Source organism: Volvox carteri, assembly GCF_000143455.1.
Source record: "Volvox carteri f. nagariensis unplaced genomic scaffold VOLCAscaffold_46, whole genome shotgun sequence".
Taxonomy (NCBI): Eukaryota; Viridiplantae; Chlorophyta; class Chlorophyceae; order Chlamydomonadales; family Volvocaceae; genus Volvox; species Volvox carteri.
In genome coordinates, this window is record NW_003307589.1 from 1049140 (window position 1) to 1063784 (window position 14645).

At 53.7% G+C, this 14645-nt stretch overlaps 2 protein-coding genes across 2 annotated transcripts; both read right to left on the reverse strand.

Moving 5' to 3' along the window:
* Positions 1 to 4594: 4594 nt before the first annotated feature.
* VOLCADRAFT_106585 (uncharacterized protein) lies at positions 4595 to 7490 on the reverse strand. Its single transcript, XM_002954869.1, has 5 exons — positions 7297 to 7490; positions 6550 to 7045; positions 6286 to 6447; positions 6007 to 6084; positions 4595 to 5677 (listed from the first exon to the last, which is right to left on the reverse strand). Exons 1-5 carry the CDS (start codon positions 7371 to 7373, stop codon positions 5327 to 5329), a joined length of 1164 nt encoding a protein of 387 aa, XP_002954915.1. The 5' UTR covers positions 7374 to 7490; the 3' UTR covers positions 4595 to 5326.
* Positions 7491 to 8348: 858 nt separating this feature from the next.
* On the reverse strand, positions 8349 to 14094 carry VOLCADRAFT_118886 (uncharacterized protein; the record flags this gene model as incomplete). Its single annotated transcript, XM_002954870.1, has 14 exons — positions 8349 to 8861; positions 9104 to 9242; positions 9328 to 9380; positions 9604 to 9807; positions 10047 to 10145; positions 10559 to 10694; positions 11305 to 11399; positions 11505 to 11696; positions 11788 to 12078; positions 12291 to 12368; positions 12546 to 12608; positions 12729 to 12770; positions 12897 to 13561; positions 13663 to 14094. Coding segments are annotated over 14 exons (3000 nt in total), but the record flags the coding sequence as incomplete, so codon positions are not given.
* Between the last annotated feature and the right edge of the window lie 551 nt (positions 14095 to 14645).

A 14645-nucleotide genomic window follows, 5' to 3' on the forward strand; every position in this document is an offset into this window, starting at 1 on the left:
TGCGGAAGTCCCGTTCTGGGAATTGTTAAGATAGGGTTATGGCACCGGTCATGTGCCAGGCAGCGATGTTTCATCTTCCTGGCTTGGGTAGAGGTAGGGGCAACATTGTTCTTTCTGCCATGTGTGGGATTTTGGAGGATATCCATGAGGGAGTTTTTGAAGAAGGAATACACTTCTCATAAAAGGCCGGCAATGGGCGGAGAGAGAGGCCAGGGAGGGAGTTTTGCGGTGGTGGGGGAGGGGGAAGCAGAGCGGTGATCTGGCCAAGGTGCTGTGTTCCTGGGTGGGGCTGGCCAGGCATGTTCACAGGGAAGTTTTCTTGTTCCTCTTCGCACGATATGTATTAAATGTTTGTGTCATGTCATCTGGAGCCCGAGGTCCTTCTCGTATTTGGAGTTACGATGCATATTTGTGATCTGGGTTTGGTTGTCAGTTGTGCGCCCTGCCCTCCCCCATCATTTTTTGGCTTGAAGCAAAAGAACACGGCCCGCCCCCATATAAATCGCCTGATAAATGTCCTCTTGAACAATTTAATTAAACAGAAATGTTAAGTGGTTGTTCGCGGGCGTGTCATGAATTGTGAGAATTATGCAGAGTCGTGCATTGGCAAGGCTTGAAGGCGATGGGCGTGTTTTGATTCCCTGGTACCGAAATTGCTAGGCATGTACGGCCCCTTGTTTCCGTACACTGTAAAAACAAAGAAGCGCGGGTACGCACACAGACACACTCGCTGCGCCCTGATCTACTACCCTGATTCTGTACTCTTCAGCAAGGCATGCCGAGAAAGCGCAAAAAGCTCGCACTTCAGGGAGTGTGTCCTAGGGTACACACCGGTCTAGCAGTTGCGCATTGCCGAGCGCTTCACGTTCCGCTAGACCTTCTAGATTGAGATACGTTCCCTCTTTTTCTCGAGCCTCGTTTATGAAAACCACATTCCTTGGTCTTGTCGACACCCTGAAACACCCCGAAACATAAATGGGGGCAAAAGGGCCGGAAGGAATAGGAGCAGGATTAGGGTGCGTGGACAAGGGGATGAAAGCTATAGGAGGTAAACCCTTTACAGGCAACGGAAGGCGAAGAAATGTAGTGGAAGGGTGGCAAAAGGCAGAGGTGCTTGCGCTAGCAGCATGCATGAGGCCCAGGCGGGCAATTCAGGGCACTGGGAATGAGGTGGCGCGGATTAATTCAGTGGTGGGGGAGTGGAGGGGCGGTGTGTGTAGTGGTGATTCAGGAAAGTGCGATGCAAAATGATGTGATCGACTTCGCGTGGGAGGTGCGTAGTGGATAATGCATATTGGTGGGAAGGTACCGGCAATGTGTGAGAGGAATAACTTCGGCTAGGAGGAAATTCTGTGAAAAGAAATTTTGTATTTCGGCGCCAGAGGAACAACAATGCCTCAGTTTATAAACTTGCAGAGCGCATTTTTAGCCGTGGAGTTGCCCACCCAAAGCCAGCCGGAAGCGCAGTCGTTGTTGCAAATGTACGGCTAGAGGATATGCCCAAGCTACGGCCGTTTTGGCCGTGCATCCACACGTACAGCCAAAACGGCATGGAGTGAACGTACATTGAGGGCGCTATTCGGCTACAATTCGCAGGTCTACAAGTGCACCAGTTCGCAACTCAACTTGCCATGTAGCAGCTGGTGCCGATATTGACGCCGTGAGCTACACGATATGCGTGACGACATGTTCGCTGGGACTGACTGTCCAAGCCAAAGGCTAGGCCTAGGCCTGCTGGTACGCGTGCATGCTGCACACAGACAGAAGCCGAGAAATGTTTCTTGCAGGGAAACCGGCGCTTTGCCTTGCAACGCAATGGTCGCCAAACACACACACACACACACACACACACACACACACCACAAGCTCCCGTAGCGCAGGTCGCATACTTTCAGGGACGTGCGTGGCGCGTGCACCGGACCGTGGCGTGTGCATAAGATCCCGAAATGTCAGTTGGTGCTTTGCCGTGTATGGGGTTTGGGGTATCCGGCGGCTGCCAGTGGTTTGTTCGGGAAAAGAGAGCGAAGACGTTCAGGAGTCTTTCTCTGCGGCGTCTCTCCACAGATGACAATGTCGGATGGTTTCCTGGATAGGCACGGAGGAGGTAAGCCGGGTTTTGGTGGCAAGCCGCTCCGTTCTGTGGTGTACAGTGTGTGTGTATGTGTATGTGTGTGTATGTGTGTGTATGTGTGTGTATGTGTGTGTATGTGTGTGTATGTGTGTGTATGTGTGTGTATGTGTGTTTATGTGTGTTTACTGTGTGTGTATGTGTGTGTATGTGTGTGTATGTGTGTGTATGTGTGTGTATGTGTGTGTATGTGTGTGTATGTGTGTATGTGTGTGTATGTGTGTCTATGTGTGTGTATGTGTGTGTATGTGTGTGTATGTGTGTGTATGTGTGTGTATGTGTGTGTATGTGTGTGTATGTGTGTGTATGTGTGTGTATGTGTGTGTATGTGTGTGTATGTGTGTGTATGTGTGTGTATGTGTGTGTATGTGTGTGTGCTTGCAGCAGCAGCAGCAGCAGCAGCAGTAGTTGCGGCAGCAATAATACAGTGAGAGCAATAATACTAAATCGTACAGTGCAGCAAATAGGTTAGCAAAAGGGGGCCCAGCCGGCAGTAGTCAGAAGTCAAAGTTAGCGCTGACAGCCGCCGGCCATATAATTTGTTCTGTTTTTGCTTTGTTTTGATTCTGTTGGTACTGTGTCGTACCCTGGGCAAACCATTTTATTTGGTTATGCACCGTACATACCTTTAACTTCTGTTTCCCGCCGTCGCGTCTGCCGACATGGATGACGTACGGCAGATGAGCTCCATATGGACTCCTCACGTAAGTGTACGGAATGTGTCTGTCTCACGCATTGAATGCATTTATGTTGGAGCGGCCCGCGGGGACGACTGATCCATGTCGTACTGTTTCATGTACCTGGTTTTGCGCTATCACCTAGGCTCGTACCCTTTCAGCATTCGGTCCATTTCAGCACATCAACAGCGAGCAGCATTCGGTTTTTAGCCCTCCTTTTCGTCCCGCCCCACACCGTCCCCTCCGCCCCCATGGCCCTTGCTGCTGCTGCACCCCATTTAAGAGACACCCCCTGGTCCCGATGTTGCTGTACGGCAGCGTCATGACGTGAATGAATGGCTTCAAGAGCTGCCTGCCTGGACGTGTGGCTGCGACATGTGGCTAGGCAGGTGCGTGGTTGGAAAATGTCTATTGCAAACATGTGCGTGTACGACACGGACCTGGCGGTTCTGTCCAAGGAGGAGTGGTCCAAGGGTATGTATGCTCTCGGATGTGAGGTCACGGCGGCGGCGGCGGCGGCGGCGGTGGATCCTCTTTTAAAAATGCTGGCGGTGGATGACGTGTTGGGCAGGGATAGATGAGGCGGTGAACTCTTATCGATCCAAGCCCTTGGGTCGGCTGTGGGTCCGTGATCAATCTTTGTTGCATGACGCCGATTTTACACCCGGGGGTGTGTGTGACACAAACTAGTTGTGGGTCGCACGAGCTGTTGAATACCTGAATGGAGCTTTTCCGACTGCAGATGAATCAAAGACGGTTGCAGTACAACCGGCATCGCATGTGGGTCGTGGGGGAGCCCAGAACAAAGGCCGTCCAGATGTTGGGGGGGGGAGGGGGGAGGGGGGAGGCGCGAGAACTCCCCCAGCCTCTTCTTTCTTCATGTGCATGCAGAAGCCCACAGCCAGCGACTAATGCGTGCGTGTGCGTGTGTGCGTTTGCAGAGGAGCTGAAGTTGGTGGAAGGTGTTGCGGCACAGTTTGCGGTAGAAGTGTCGTACATGAACAGTAAGGTTTTGGCCTGTGCGGTACGGAAATGTTCTTTGTCGCGTGCTGCGGGGAAGGGGGTGGATGGAAGCCGCGGTGAAGCAGCTCGCATCGATTTGTCTGATCAACCCGGTTACGACCCGGGCTTCAAAAATCCAACTCAAGTCGGGACGTGTGCTTTCCTCACTTTTCTGAAATGTCCTGTTCCCGCTAGCTATCGTAACCCCACAAGTCGCCCTAGGTTCTCTATGGAAGTGGAAGTGAGCCGCCCTAGCTTCATCAGTCATTGCCGAGGGAAAACAGTACAAATTTACGTAAGCCAAGCCCTAGGAATGCCCTCTGCCTAAAAAGAAAACGGATGCCCGATCAGACACGCTGCCTCGATGCGCTTTGTCGCCACAAAGCCTGCTGCTTGGAAAAATGGCGCAAATCAAATTTCTGTGAATGTAAAGGTACGACTATATCATATCAAAGAATTTGCGCAGGTTTGCGCAGCTAGCTCCTGTCGGCAAGCTGAGGGCGTTTTCTGAGAGCTGCAGTTTCACAACCCGGGGTAGCATGTTGCCGCGCCCGTATGTCCGTATGAGCTCGTAGAGGGGCTGGGGTGGCGGTGAAGAGGCTCCGGAACCATTTGGAGTCGTATTGCGAGGGTTCCTCCTGGCGCAGTTCGTAAGAGATTGACTTGGAGTGAGGGATGACAGCGTAGCTACACGTCTTCCATGTTGGGACTTCGTGGGGCCTGGCATCCAGTGCTGCCGGGGATGTATGGCAGCTGTGTGCGCCAGCATGAAGACATAAGACATTTTCTCTGCTCGCAATCATTAAAAAGAATTATCGGTCAGCGGGCGCCTTCATTGGGTGTGGGAGATTGGGTGGTTCCAACAAGTCTTGGAGCTCCAGCATCTATGGCAAGGTCCTTCGCTGCTGCATTCCTGCCCAGGCTTTGTCGTCATCCAGAGCCAGATGAGGAACGAAGACAAACCTATCCAATAACGCTTCCTTTTCCTCGCGGTCGAAATTTGCAAACCGGCTTCTGGACCTGCAGAGGTCCGGCCGCAATCCCACCATACCGATGATTGATAAACCAATCGACCGTGCCTAGGCGCATTATGCGATGGGCATTATGCGACTAACTGTATTTTCATTGAAACTCCTAACTGCCATGACCGCAATTCTGCAAAGTCAAATAAATTTTGTCATTTCCCCACAAAATTAATCATGAAATGTATCTATCTCCTTTCTTGGGGTTGCCACTACTCAGCATGGACCTTTTACTTCCATGCAACCAAAGCTCCCCCATCGCGATAACGAGTAAGAACAAATATACTCGGACCAGTTCACAACCGCAAGCCAAGCCATAATATGATCAGCCCCGAACCGGCATTGGGCGGCGGTAATGTAGGCGTGTGATTAAGTACAGCCCATGCGCCAATGCGGGAGGAACCCATGCCATGTCACGATTACCGAGCGACAAAGGGCCCTGCGGTCTGTCCATTCCTGACTCCTAGACATGCCACACCACCACTCTGAACTCCACGTCAGGCAGTGCTAAGAATCCCAGACGTCTTGGGTGATGGCCATATCGACACTTGCTTAAGTAGGGTCCTGCTGCTGCTGTTGCTGCTGCCACCGCTGCTGGTGCTCAATGAGCACATTGCATTGCTGCTAGCGCCTGCAGATAACGGCGTTGGATGTGCCGAGTGCGAGCGCTGCAAAGACGCAGAGGCGCGAGTGCGTGCCGCATCGACGGCTGTGCTACTGAGACTGCCCAGGCCCCTAAATGCCACCGACAACAGTGCATTCGCATCTTGGAAGCGTGAGAGGCGTGACTCGACAACGCGACACAACACCTCGATATTTGTGCAGCTCTGAACGCTGCTGGAGCACATCTGTTCGAGGAAGGGAAGTGCAACAGATATTGGATTGAGGTATATTACATGCAGGGCATGGGCCAAGCCTCATGGGCCAAGACTGTGCGTGGCGATCATTACAACTGTGCACAATGCCATGAAGCACCTGCGCAAAATGCCTGGTCGGGGCAATTGCCTGTCGACCGCATACATCTCCTACGCTACCTAACAGCCAGGCAGCCTAGGTGTTGAAGACCGGCCGCAGTCCTTGACACGAAGCTAATGCGTCTTAAGGTGCTGACCGCATCAACTTCCTTGGTTTGCAGGGCGAGGATAATTCAAATTGTAACAAGCAATGAATATCTTACCTTAATGAGCGCCATGGCTACTCGCAGCGACACCTTCGGGCCCTCCACAACAACGCAGTCCCAAATTCGCAACACCACCTGACACACGACAAAAATGCATACCGACAATAACTCCAGGGCGCTTAAGCAGAATGCATAGCAACAGGGCATGTTATGGTAATTCCCTTACCACGAGGAGGCCAGAGCCATGCACTAGGCCCGAGACGCCATCAACTGCTGCTGCCTCCCATTGTTAGCGAACAAGACACCCATGTGGTGGGCTCAGACCAACCCATTTACCTCATAGGGCAGTACACGTGTAAAGGCCGTTGAGAACCAGGTGTAGCAAAACGTATCCATCGCGTCAGCACCAAATTTGGTCAAAAGCGTCACCAGCGCCGGCAGCTTCTGCGCCAGGAGGAGCTGCAGCACCTGAACATCGGTCCGTGCTCCGGCGGGGACCTTGCGGGGTACCACACGGCAAGCAACGCGTCCACGTACACGTCAGATTCCGAGGTAGGAATTGTCCGCCCAAGCTTAATTTTGCGACTGCTCATGGCCCACCTGACCGTTCGTCGAGGGGAAAAGGCGGCGCTCCAACAAGGCCACTAAAGTCCAAAAGGCCTGCTCTTCGCGCTCCTTTCCGAAAGCCGTCAGGAGGAGAGCCGCGATACTCGCCAAGCCTTTGAAGTAGCCGCATGCTGGGTTGTGCTGAATATATGCGAAGATGATGCGAGAGAGTACTTCTGCACCCTTCGCTGTGGAAAAGAGTCGCGTGTCCTTGAACAACACGCGGGCGTTCCCAACGTCATCCTCAACGCTGTAGATGGCGTCGTCGCTGAGGTTGGAGGTGCTTGCTGCCAGCGCGTTATACGCACCGGGCGGATACTGTCTCTGAAGGATAGACCCTCCCGAAAGGAAGAAGTAGGCGTCCGCGCGGATGGATTGCGGAAAGCCGTGCCGTCTGACCTCTTCCTTAATCGTTGGAGTAACTTTGGAGCTGTCAGAAAAATCGAAAGATTGCCAGCATCGAGCAAGTCCGCTCTCCTTAGCCGGGGTCCTGAGCAGAAGTTGAAGGTGAAAGCGAAGCGTCCCTTATCAAGGATAGTGTAAACGAGGCAAAACCCGAAGCGTTAAAATGAATTGAGCAAAATGATGGTGGTTCGGGCTGCAACAAACTGGAAATTACTCGCTGAAATGATAGCGCCTTGCTGAACCCATTCCCTTTGCTATGTGGTACTCCTTAGGTGAAGTTTACAAGAGAAACCCTCTCGAGGCATAGCGTCTCCCTGCCCTTGCCTTGCAAGTTACCTCTTCGTGCTGTCCGTAGCAGACCACGGCGTGGTGCCGAAGGTGAGCCCAGGAAATCCCCTTGCCACGATGGCCATTGCAGTTAGCGCCGGCAATACTAGGAGGCTTTTCACTCATTCACCAAAAAAACAAACGTTAACCAAAAGATCAGAAGTAGAGGACCTTGCGAGGTCGTGAAACAACAAAACGTTAACCTTACACTATTTAAATAGCACTGCCTAAACGTGCCCAGAACGCCGCCATTTCGGGTGCGGGTCGTAATTGTACTGCAGCTATCGTACAGCCATAGCATCAATTGTCATTTGTCGCAAGTTGACGATAAATGGACTGTTGCCATTTTGAAGGGAATTACCCAAGTCCTGCATCTGAACGTGCTTTCAACAAGCCGCCGAAAAGATTTTTACCGCCATGTTCTGTCACCAGGTTTTAGATCACTAAAAGGACTGCATGTGTTGATCAGATGTAAGTCGGCCAAGCAATTCATAGAGATGAGGAATGGCACGTACACGTTACAGGCGTAAATTGCATGGAGCAGCAGTTTGTCGACCCGTCAGCCGGGCATAAGGTAGGTGTGCAAAAGTGTAGAATGGTGGGCAAAGAAAGCGTTGTCCTCAGTGTCTAAACCTTATTGCGGCGGGGCTGCGTCCCGTGGGTCGATTCCAGCTTCCTACACAGAGGTTAACTTGTGTCCGCAAAAGATGCGAGAGGCGATGCGCAGCACAGAGCACCAACGTAATGCTCAGCCATGCCAACTAATGCGTGTATGCGAGGCTGAAAAGTTGGCCAAGTGTCCGAATCGCCTCTGCACCTGCTCCAACGAATACCAGGTTTAGGCTTGATAACCTCTTCGCTATTACATCGGCCCAGCTAACATGGTGTAGCCAGACCGAATTGCGCGTCCATGCGAGCTCTGCGCATTGGACAAACAAGCATGCCAGCATCCCAGCATAATATTCCAATGCGTCATTGCGCCTCTGGCTCCTTGCTAGATTGTCATCATATGTGACCAAATACAAATGAGAGGAAGAAGTAGCCACGGGCAACTGCTCCAGTTACGGCTTCCTGCTTCGAGCACCCTTGACGACGGCGTCGAGCTTTTCCAGCAACTTAGGCCGCTGGTCTTGCGATATCGTAATTGTTTCCTGCATACGGGACGTGAATGGCAACACCGTCAAACCCAAAGAACGTGCCCAAAAAAAGTCGTATGTCCGCTTCATCACGTTTCCTATGGGCGCTTTTACTCGCAGCAAGAGAAGGTTAGAGCAAAGGCAACCCAAGCACATATTCTTTGCCGCAATGGATAGCTCCGCCCTACGCATGAGGTGTCTCGGATGGACAACTGCGAAGTAAACTAGCGATGCATCATGCCTACTAAGTGGACTCGTTGCACAAGCGAAAACAGAAACCGCAGTCACCTTCAAGTGCGCCGGTAGATACTCGCCGATAGCGCCCAGATTCAGCGGAACATACTCGTAAAATTTGGCCTTGTTGGCGTCACCCACAGGATCGCCCAATGGCTGGCCTGTGCTTTCCACGTCCTCCAAGTCCTCGGGATCCACCTCCGTCTGGAGACCGACATACATGCACACACACATGCATACAAAGTGTCGTTTCTGAAACTAATGCACGGCGATGCCTATGCGTACGGCTAACTGGAGGAGCAGGAAGCAGCAGCAGAAAGGAGGCACACTCCGCCAGCATGAGCATGCACTGTGAGAGCATGCGGCACACTCCGCCAGCATGAGCATGCACTGTCATGAGCATGCATGCAATGCTTCTAACTTAGGAGCAAGCTGTGCCCGCACACCTCACGGAGCTCAAAGGACAACCCGCATGCAGTGTGGGTGACTCGGTAAGCCTCCATCGGCTTAGTGGAAATCACATCCACATGCCACCCGACCATGCCCTCGTAAAACTTGATCTTGGCCGTGCGTGGGGAAGGCGACCTGCAAGAAATGCGCAAAAACAATCGGTAACTAATGCGCTGAGCAGCATGATGGCAGTAATGTAAAATGCTGAAGGAGCACGTACCTGGGAAGCATGCCCCGCGGCCCCTGCCCGTCCTGCGCCTTATCACCGATATCCTGTACATGCATCACGGCACCATCGGCGTCCGTAGCTGGCAGGGCACGCGCTGTCACCGGAGCTGGCGCCTTGCTTGCCGACATTGGCGACTGCAGCCAACCGTACCCAAACAAGAGTAAGCTACATGTCCCCGCGAAGGGTGATCGCGCCAAATGTCGTTGCTTTTCGGCATCAAAGGACAGGCCACGCAAAACCCCCGGTGCCGGGCCCCAAGGGACCTACCTGGGGCGGCTGAACGATGGCCTGGTTACCCATAGCGTGCTGCGTAGCCTGTAGCTGCCCCATTTCCCCCTGAGCAACTCCAGGTAGGTTACAACTGTCTTGTTTGCTTGTAACCGAACCGCACTGGATGACAGCAGCAGCAGCCGCTGCGGCTCCGTCGGGGCTTACACCTCGCGGATATCCTGCCGGCGGTACTGGCTGCATCTGCGAGAATGGAGGCGGAGTGATGCAAAAATGCGTACAATTGTGCGGCGGACTAACTCGGCCAACTCTCGGACTATTGCGACATTGCCGTGTGGCACCGTGCTTATGAAGGAACATGCCCACATTCAACCTTAGGTGGTGCACGATGGGCAGGTGGAATGTATATGCCTCTCAGCAAACGCGCCGCTAGGTACGCAGCAAGGCCTTGGCAAGCGTACACGTTTTGGTTAGGCTCTCACCTGCCGCAAGGCACTAGGAGACGGTGGTAGTGGCTTCGTTGCCGCAGTTGCGACCAATGCTGCAGTTTGAAGCACGGACTTAGGTTCTTGCGCCAGAGCCTGCAAAACAGGATAATGCAGGACATACAAAAAGCCATCCAGGATTGACCCGTCTGTACGAACAACCAGGGGTCACTTCGACTGTGTGCCAACCAGGGGTCAATTCGACTGTGTGCCTTACCCCATTGGCCGCATTCCCAGGCCCAGCAATGTCCAGCATTGTCCGCGGAGCGACCGAAACACCAGTGCCCGCAGCAGCCGCATAGCGAGCAGCCTTTTTCGCCGATACAGGGTTTAGATCCACAAAACTGTATTTGTCCTACAAATCACGTTTAAGTCGGGCGGCCACCGATTTAGAGGAATGCAGCGAAGGCGGTGTACAATTTGCAAATCCGTCAGCAAGGTTGAGGGTTACCTCTCGAGGCTGGAAACGCGGGATATGCGATCATCACGTGTACGACATCGCCACGTACCTGCTTCCCAGAAATTTGAAACGCCTCGGGTGCGCCCATGTTATGGGCATGGGACAAGTCCGCTGCCGCGCTAGCAACGACAGCTTTCAGGTTATCAGCGCCGCAAATGCCGTCGATTGGGCTGCCAGTGGAATGCCTGTGATAAGAAGCAGTATGACCCGTGTCATTACTCCGCAATGCGGTCAATGGCAGCTGGCGATCTTATGCAAGTTTTGGCCACTACTATACTATCGACAATGCCTTCAAGGTGTGCAGAATTCGATAGTAACCGCAGCCGTGTTTCACCTTTTGCCGCTCCCTCCTTGAGCAAGTGACTTATCCTGGGCTTCCTTGGCCGCTACTGGCGTCACACCATCTAGTTCGTCCGCGACGTTGAGCAAATTGTTCGCCAGCGTTGCCGATGGGACAGCTGCCAGTGTGAAGCGTGACTGGACGCTTGGCGAAGGTACCCTATGAGCAAAGGGTTGCGCGGCGATAGCCGTATGTTACCGCCCTTACCCTGTCTATTCAGGGAACTGTGAGTGCTAACTTACCTTAAGCCGGGTAGCAGCTGGATAATGTGCTCACACTCCGTACTGACACCTACTGCCTTTCGCAGGTGCGACTGGATGCTAGGGGAAGGTGCCCTGCAGCCAACGATTGCCCAAGAACAACAAAATCAGACCTACGGCGGATGAATGATTTATTCACTTTCGCATCGAACTTTGAAGCCAGACAGGACAGCATGCGCGCCCACAGAGACCTACCGAAGGCTAGGCAGCATTTGGACAATGCGCTGGCATTCCGTGCTGACGCCTCGCCCCACGCTCCGACTGCCAGATCCCGGAACCGTCCCTAAGCCCTGCGGCATTTGGTCCAGCGCGTAGAAAACATACATGAACATTGTTCCATTAAGCAGCTCTGCACCCGATGCTGCAGAATGGCAGCTGTGAACCCGTACGCCTACCCGCATGGGGAAAAACTGCGCACTTGGGCTTGGAAACTGTGCGCCTGTGCCTCCCGCCGGTGTTGGAAACTGCACACCGGCGCCGCAGCTGGGCGACTGACAGGCGGTTCTAACAATGCTGCCAGCGGCTGCTGCTGCGTCATCAGCGCCAGGAGAACAACCGCCCGCTAGAGTCACATCCGGTAAAGGCTCCTGCGACAGAATAGGAAAACGTGTTGTGCTAATGTGCTCAAAACCCAAAGAACGGAAGCCCGTGAGCACCTCATTTAATCATTTGCGCTACCTGCTGTGCAACCTTCACATCATCACGTCGAGCCCCATCCGAGTCCGTGCCTTCGCCATGCTCAGCCTCAGCGCCTGCATGGCGCTGAGGGCATTCAGTGCCCTGGTCGACATTGGCCTCATTATTGTCCTGCGCTTGACGACCAGGGCCCGCGGACAACCCCGTCTGGTACTTCACCAGTTGCGCCCGTGCATCGTGGAGGGCTTGCTGCACCTGCGACAACTCTATCTCCAGCTGAGCCACGCGAAGCAACAAGTGTCCCTTCTCCTTCAACAGCTGCCGCAGCTGAGCCTGTACAAGGCGGATGACAGCAAGAAGCCAGTTCAACATAGCGTCCCTTGAGAAATGGAGGACAACAAATACACCACAACGCGCCATGTTCCTCACACTCCAATGTGGTTACTGTAGTAGTTCGTTGTACATGGGAACAAAGAATATTGCCTCCGTACTAGGAGGACTGTCGTCCGTGGGCACCCGTGGGTATACCGCGCCGGTACACTCACCGTGTCCTGATTCCCCGCCGCGCTGTTTGCCTTCTCTTCCGCACGCTTCGCGACAGCTTCCCAGTGCTGGGCGATCCGCTGTGCGTTTTGCACCTGCACAAGTTCAAGCCCCACACTACTTCTCTGCCCCTCAGAAACAACAGGCATCCTATTTCAACCAGGGGAGGCAAGGAGGAGCAGAGATGGTCCGCACATCATGGTCACAAGCATAAAGGGCATGCTTCATAAAGGCCCATTGTAGAGGCTTCGACCCACCTGCTCTTCTGCGTGCGCGACCTGCTCCGCCATCATCTTTTCCATTCCTTGGATTTTCGTTGCCTGCATAGCCGTAATTTTTCCGGCGTGGGCCAGGATAGACGTCTCCTCGCATTACTCCCATGCACGCGCTTTGCACCACTACGGGAACGCACAAAACGTGTCTCACAGCACTCAACCCACCTTGAGCTCGTCGTAAAGGAAACGGACCTCGGACAATTGCCGCTGCATGTAGGAGGATAAGATAGAATTGGAGCGACAAGCAAAGGAATGACGGCAAATATCTCGAGAGTCTGTTGCAGGCTTTTTAACAATGGCATTGCAGATGCAGATGCATGGTTACCTACTCACTGCATCGCATAAACAACCCGGCACTAAAACCCATGCGCATCGCATGCAAACCTGCAGTTCGGCCACTGCCTTGCGGTCAATCAGGCCGATATCGTCCAAGCGCGGCAAGGAAACCGGGTTGAAGGTCTTCACAGGCGTGGTGCCAGTAGCTGGCAAATGCCATCCGCCTTCTGCTGCATTGACCGGACCTGGGCCAGCTGCAGATCGCGTGTTTAGCTGTAGAACACAGCCACTTGTAAAAGGGCCTTGAGGCTCTGCTGCCGAAGTGGTTGGTGCGAATTTCTCGCCGGCAGGCTCACGCTCTTCCCCTGCATTCAATCGCGCAAGGCTCAAAGCTGCCGCCGCTGCTGCTCCTGTTTTCGGCGGTTGGATCGTGTATGCCGAAGGCCCGGCTGCCGCTGGCGCGGCAAAAGCAGCCTTGCCAGCCGCCTGCTGTGTGTTAGCTGGCTCCACCTGCTGGGATGCCGCGCGAGGCTTACCAGCTTTGGGCTCCGGATCCCCAGTCGCGTTGCTTGGACCCGCCTGATCGTTCGTCGCAGCTGATCGTCCTTTTTCCGTCCGAGGCTTCTTTGAGTTGTCATTCGTAGCAGCTGGCTGGCTGGAGGTGGCCAAATTTGCTGCGCTCTCGACGCCATTTGGTGCGCCTTGCGCAGCGGTGCCCACAGCTGGGCGGTCTGGTTGGGATGCACGGGAAACCAGGTAATCCTTCCATCGCGATCACTACCGTTACCATACCGCGGCAATGCCATACCGCAGTAATGCGCACCTTTGTTTCGGGCGTTGCGTTTGCTGGCCCCTGGCCGCGCTCCTGCTTCAGCATCGACATCAACCCCGTGGGCGGCCGCAGCCGCAAGGCCATCCGCCGTGTGCCGGGAGTCCTTCACACCGCCGGAAGCATCTGCTTCTGCCGTTCTACCACTGCGCGGCTGGTGCTCCTGGTGCTCTGAATTCTTGACCTTCTTTTGGCGCTTGCGATCGCGCTCATCACGCCTTTCGCCGGCCGCTGGCTGTGCAGCTGGTACGCTGCGCTTGTTCGCTTGGTCCTTGACAGGGCCTGCATCCAGCTCACTCTGTTCCCCTTGCTGCCCTTCCCTTTCAGGACCGCCTGGAAGGGGTGGATCGGATAGACCCTTCTTACGAACTGCCACGGGTGGCGCTTCCGGGCCCGGGTCAGAGGGTCGACTTCTCGGCTTGGCTCCTGGCGGCAGCGCAGGTACACGGCCATTCGAGATGCCAGAGAAAACGTTATTACTGCTCAACAGTTGCAACGCTTCTCGTGAAAGTTTCTTGCCGGAACCTTTTGGACCAGCGGCGGGCTTCCCATGAGCTTCCTGCAAATTAAACCATAGATAAGATGTACCAAAATAATTGTTTGTACCACATTTATGTAACTATTGCAGTTTGGGCAATGCCTGGCAGTCAGGCGAAGTCACACCTTGGAAGGCAGTCCCTGCGCAGCATCTGCCGATGACTGCATGTTGCCGTGGGTCATCGTTGGTCGTCAGCAGCTAGACAATATGAGCAAGCTAGGGGTTGTGGCACGTAATGACAATCGAAACAGCTGAGGTCAGATTCAAATTCTAGCACTCCTGAAGTCTTGGGAGTTAGTTAAAGCTTTCTGTAAGCATATGTCAAGGCAATTTGATACTTGCATATTGCTGGACGCCATGGTCACAAACGGTCAAGAATCGAAGACTTTGTTGTAGCCGTCCCGCACATCGTAACCGGCTAATGAAAGATTTATAATTC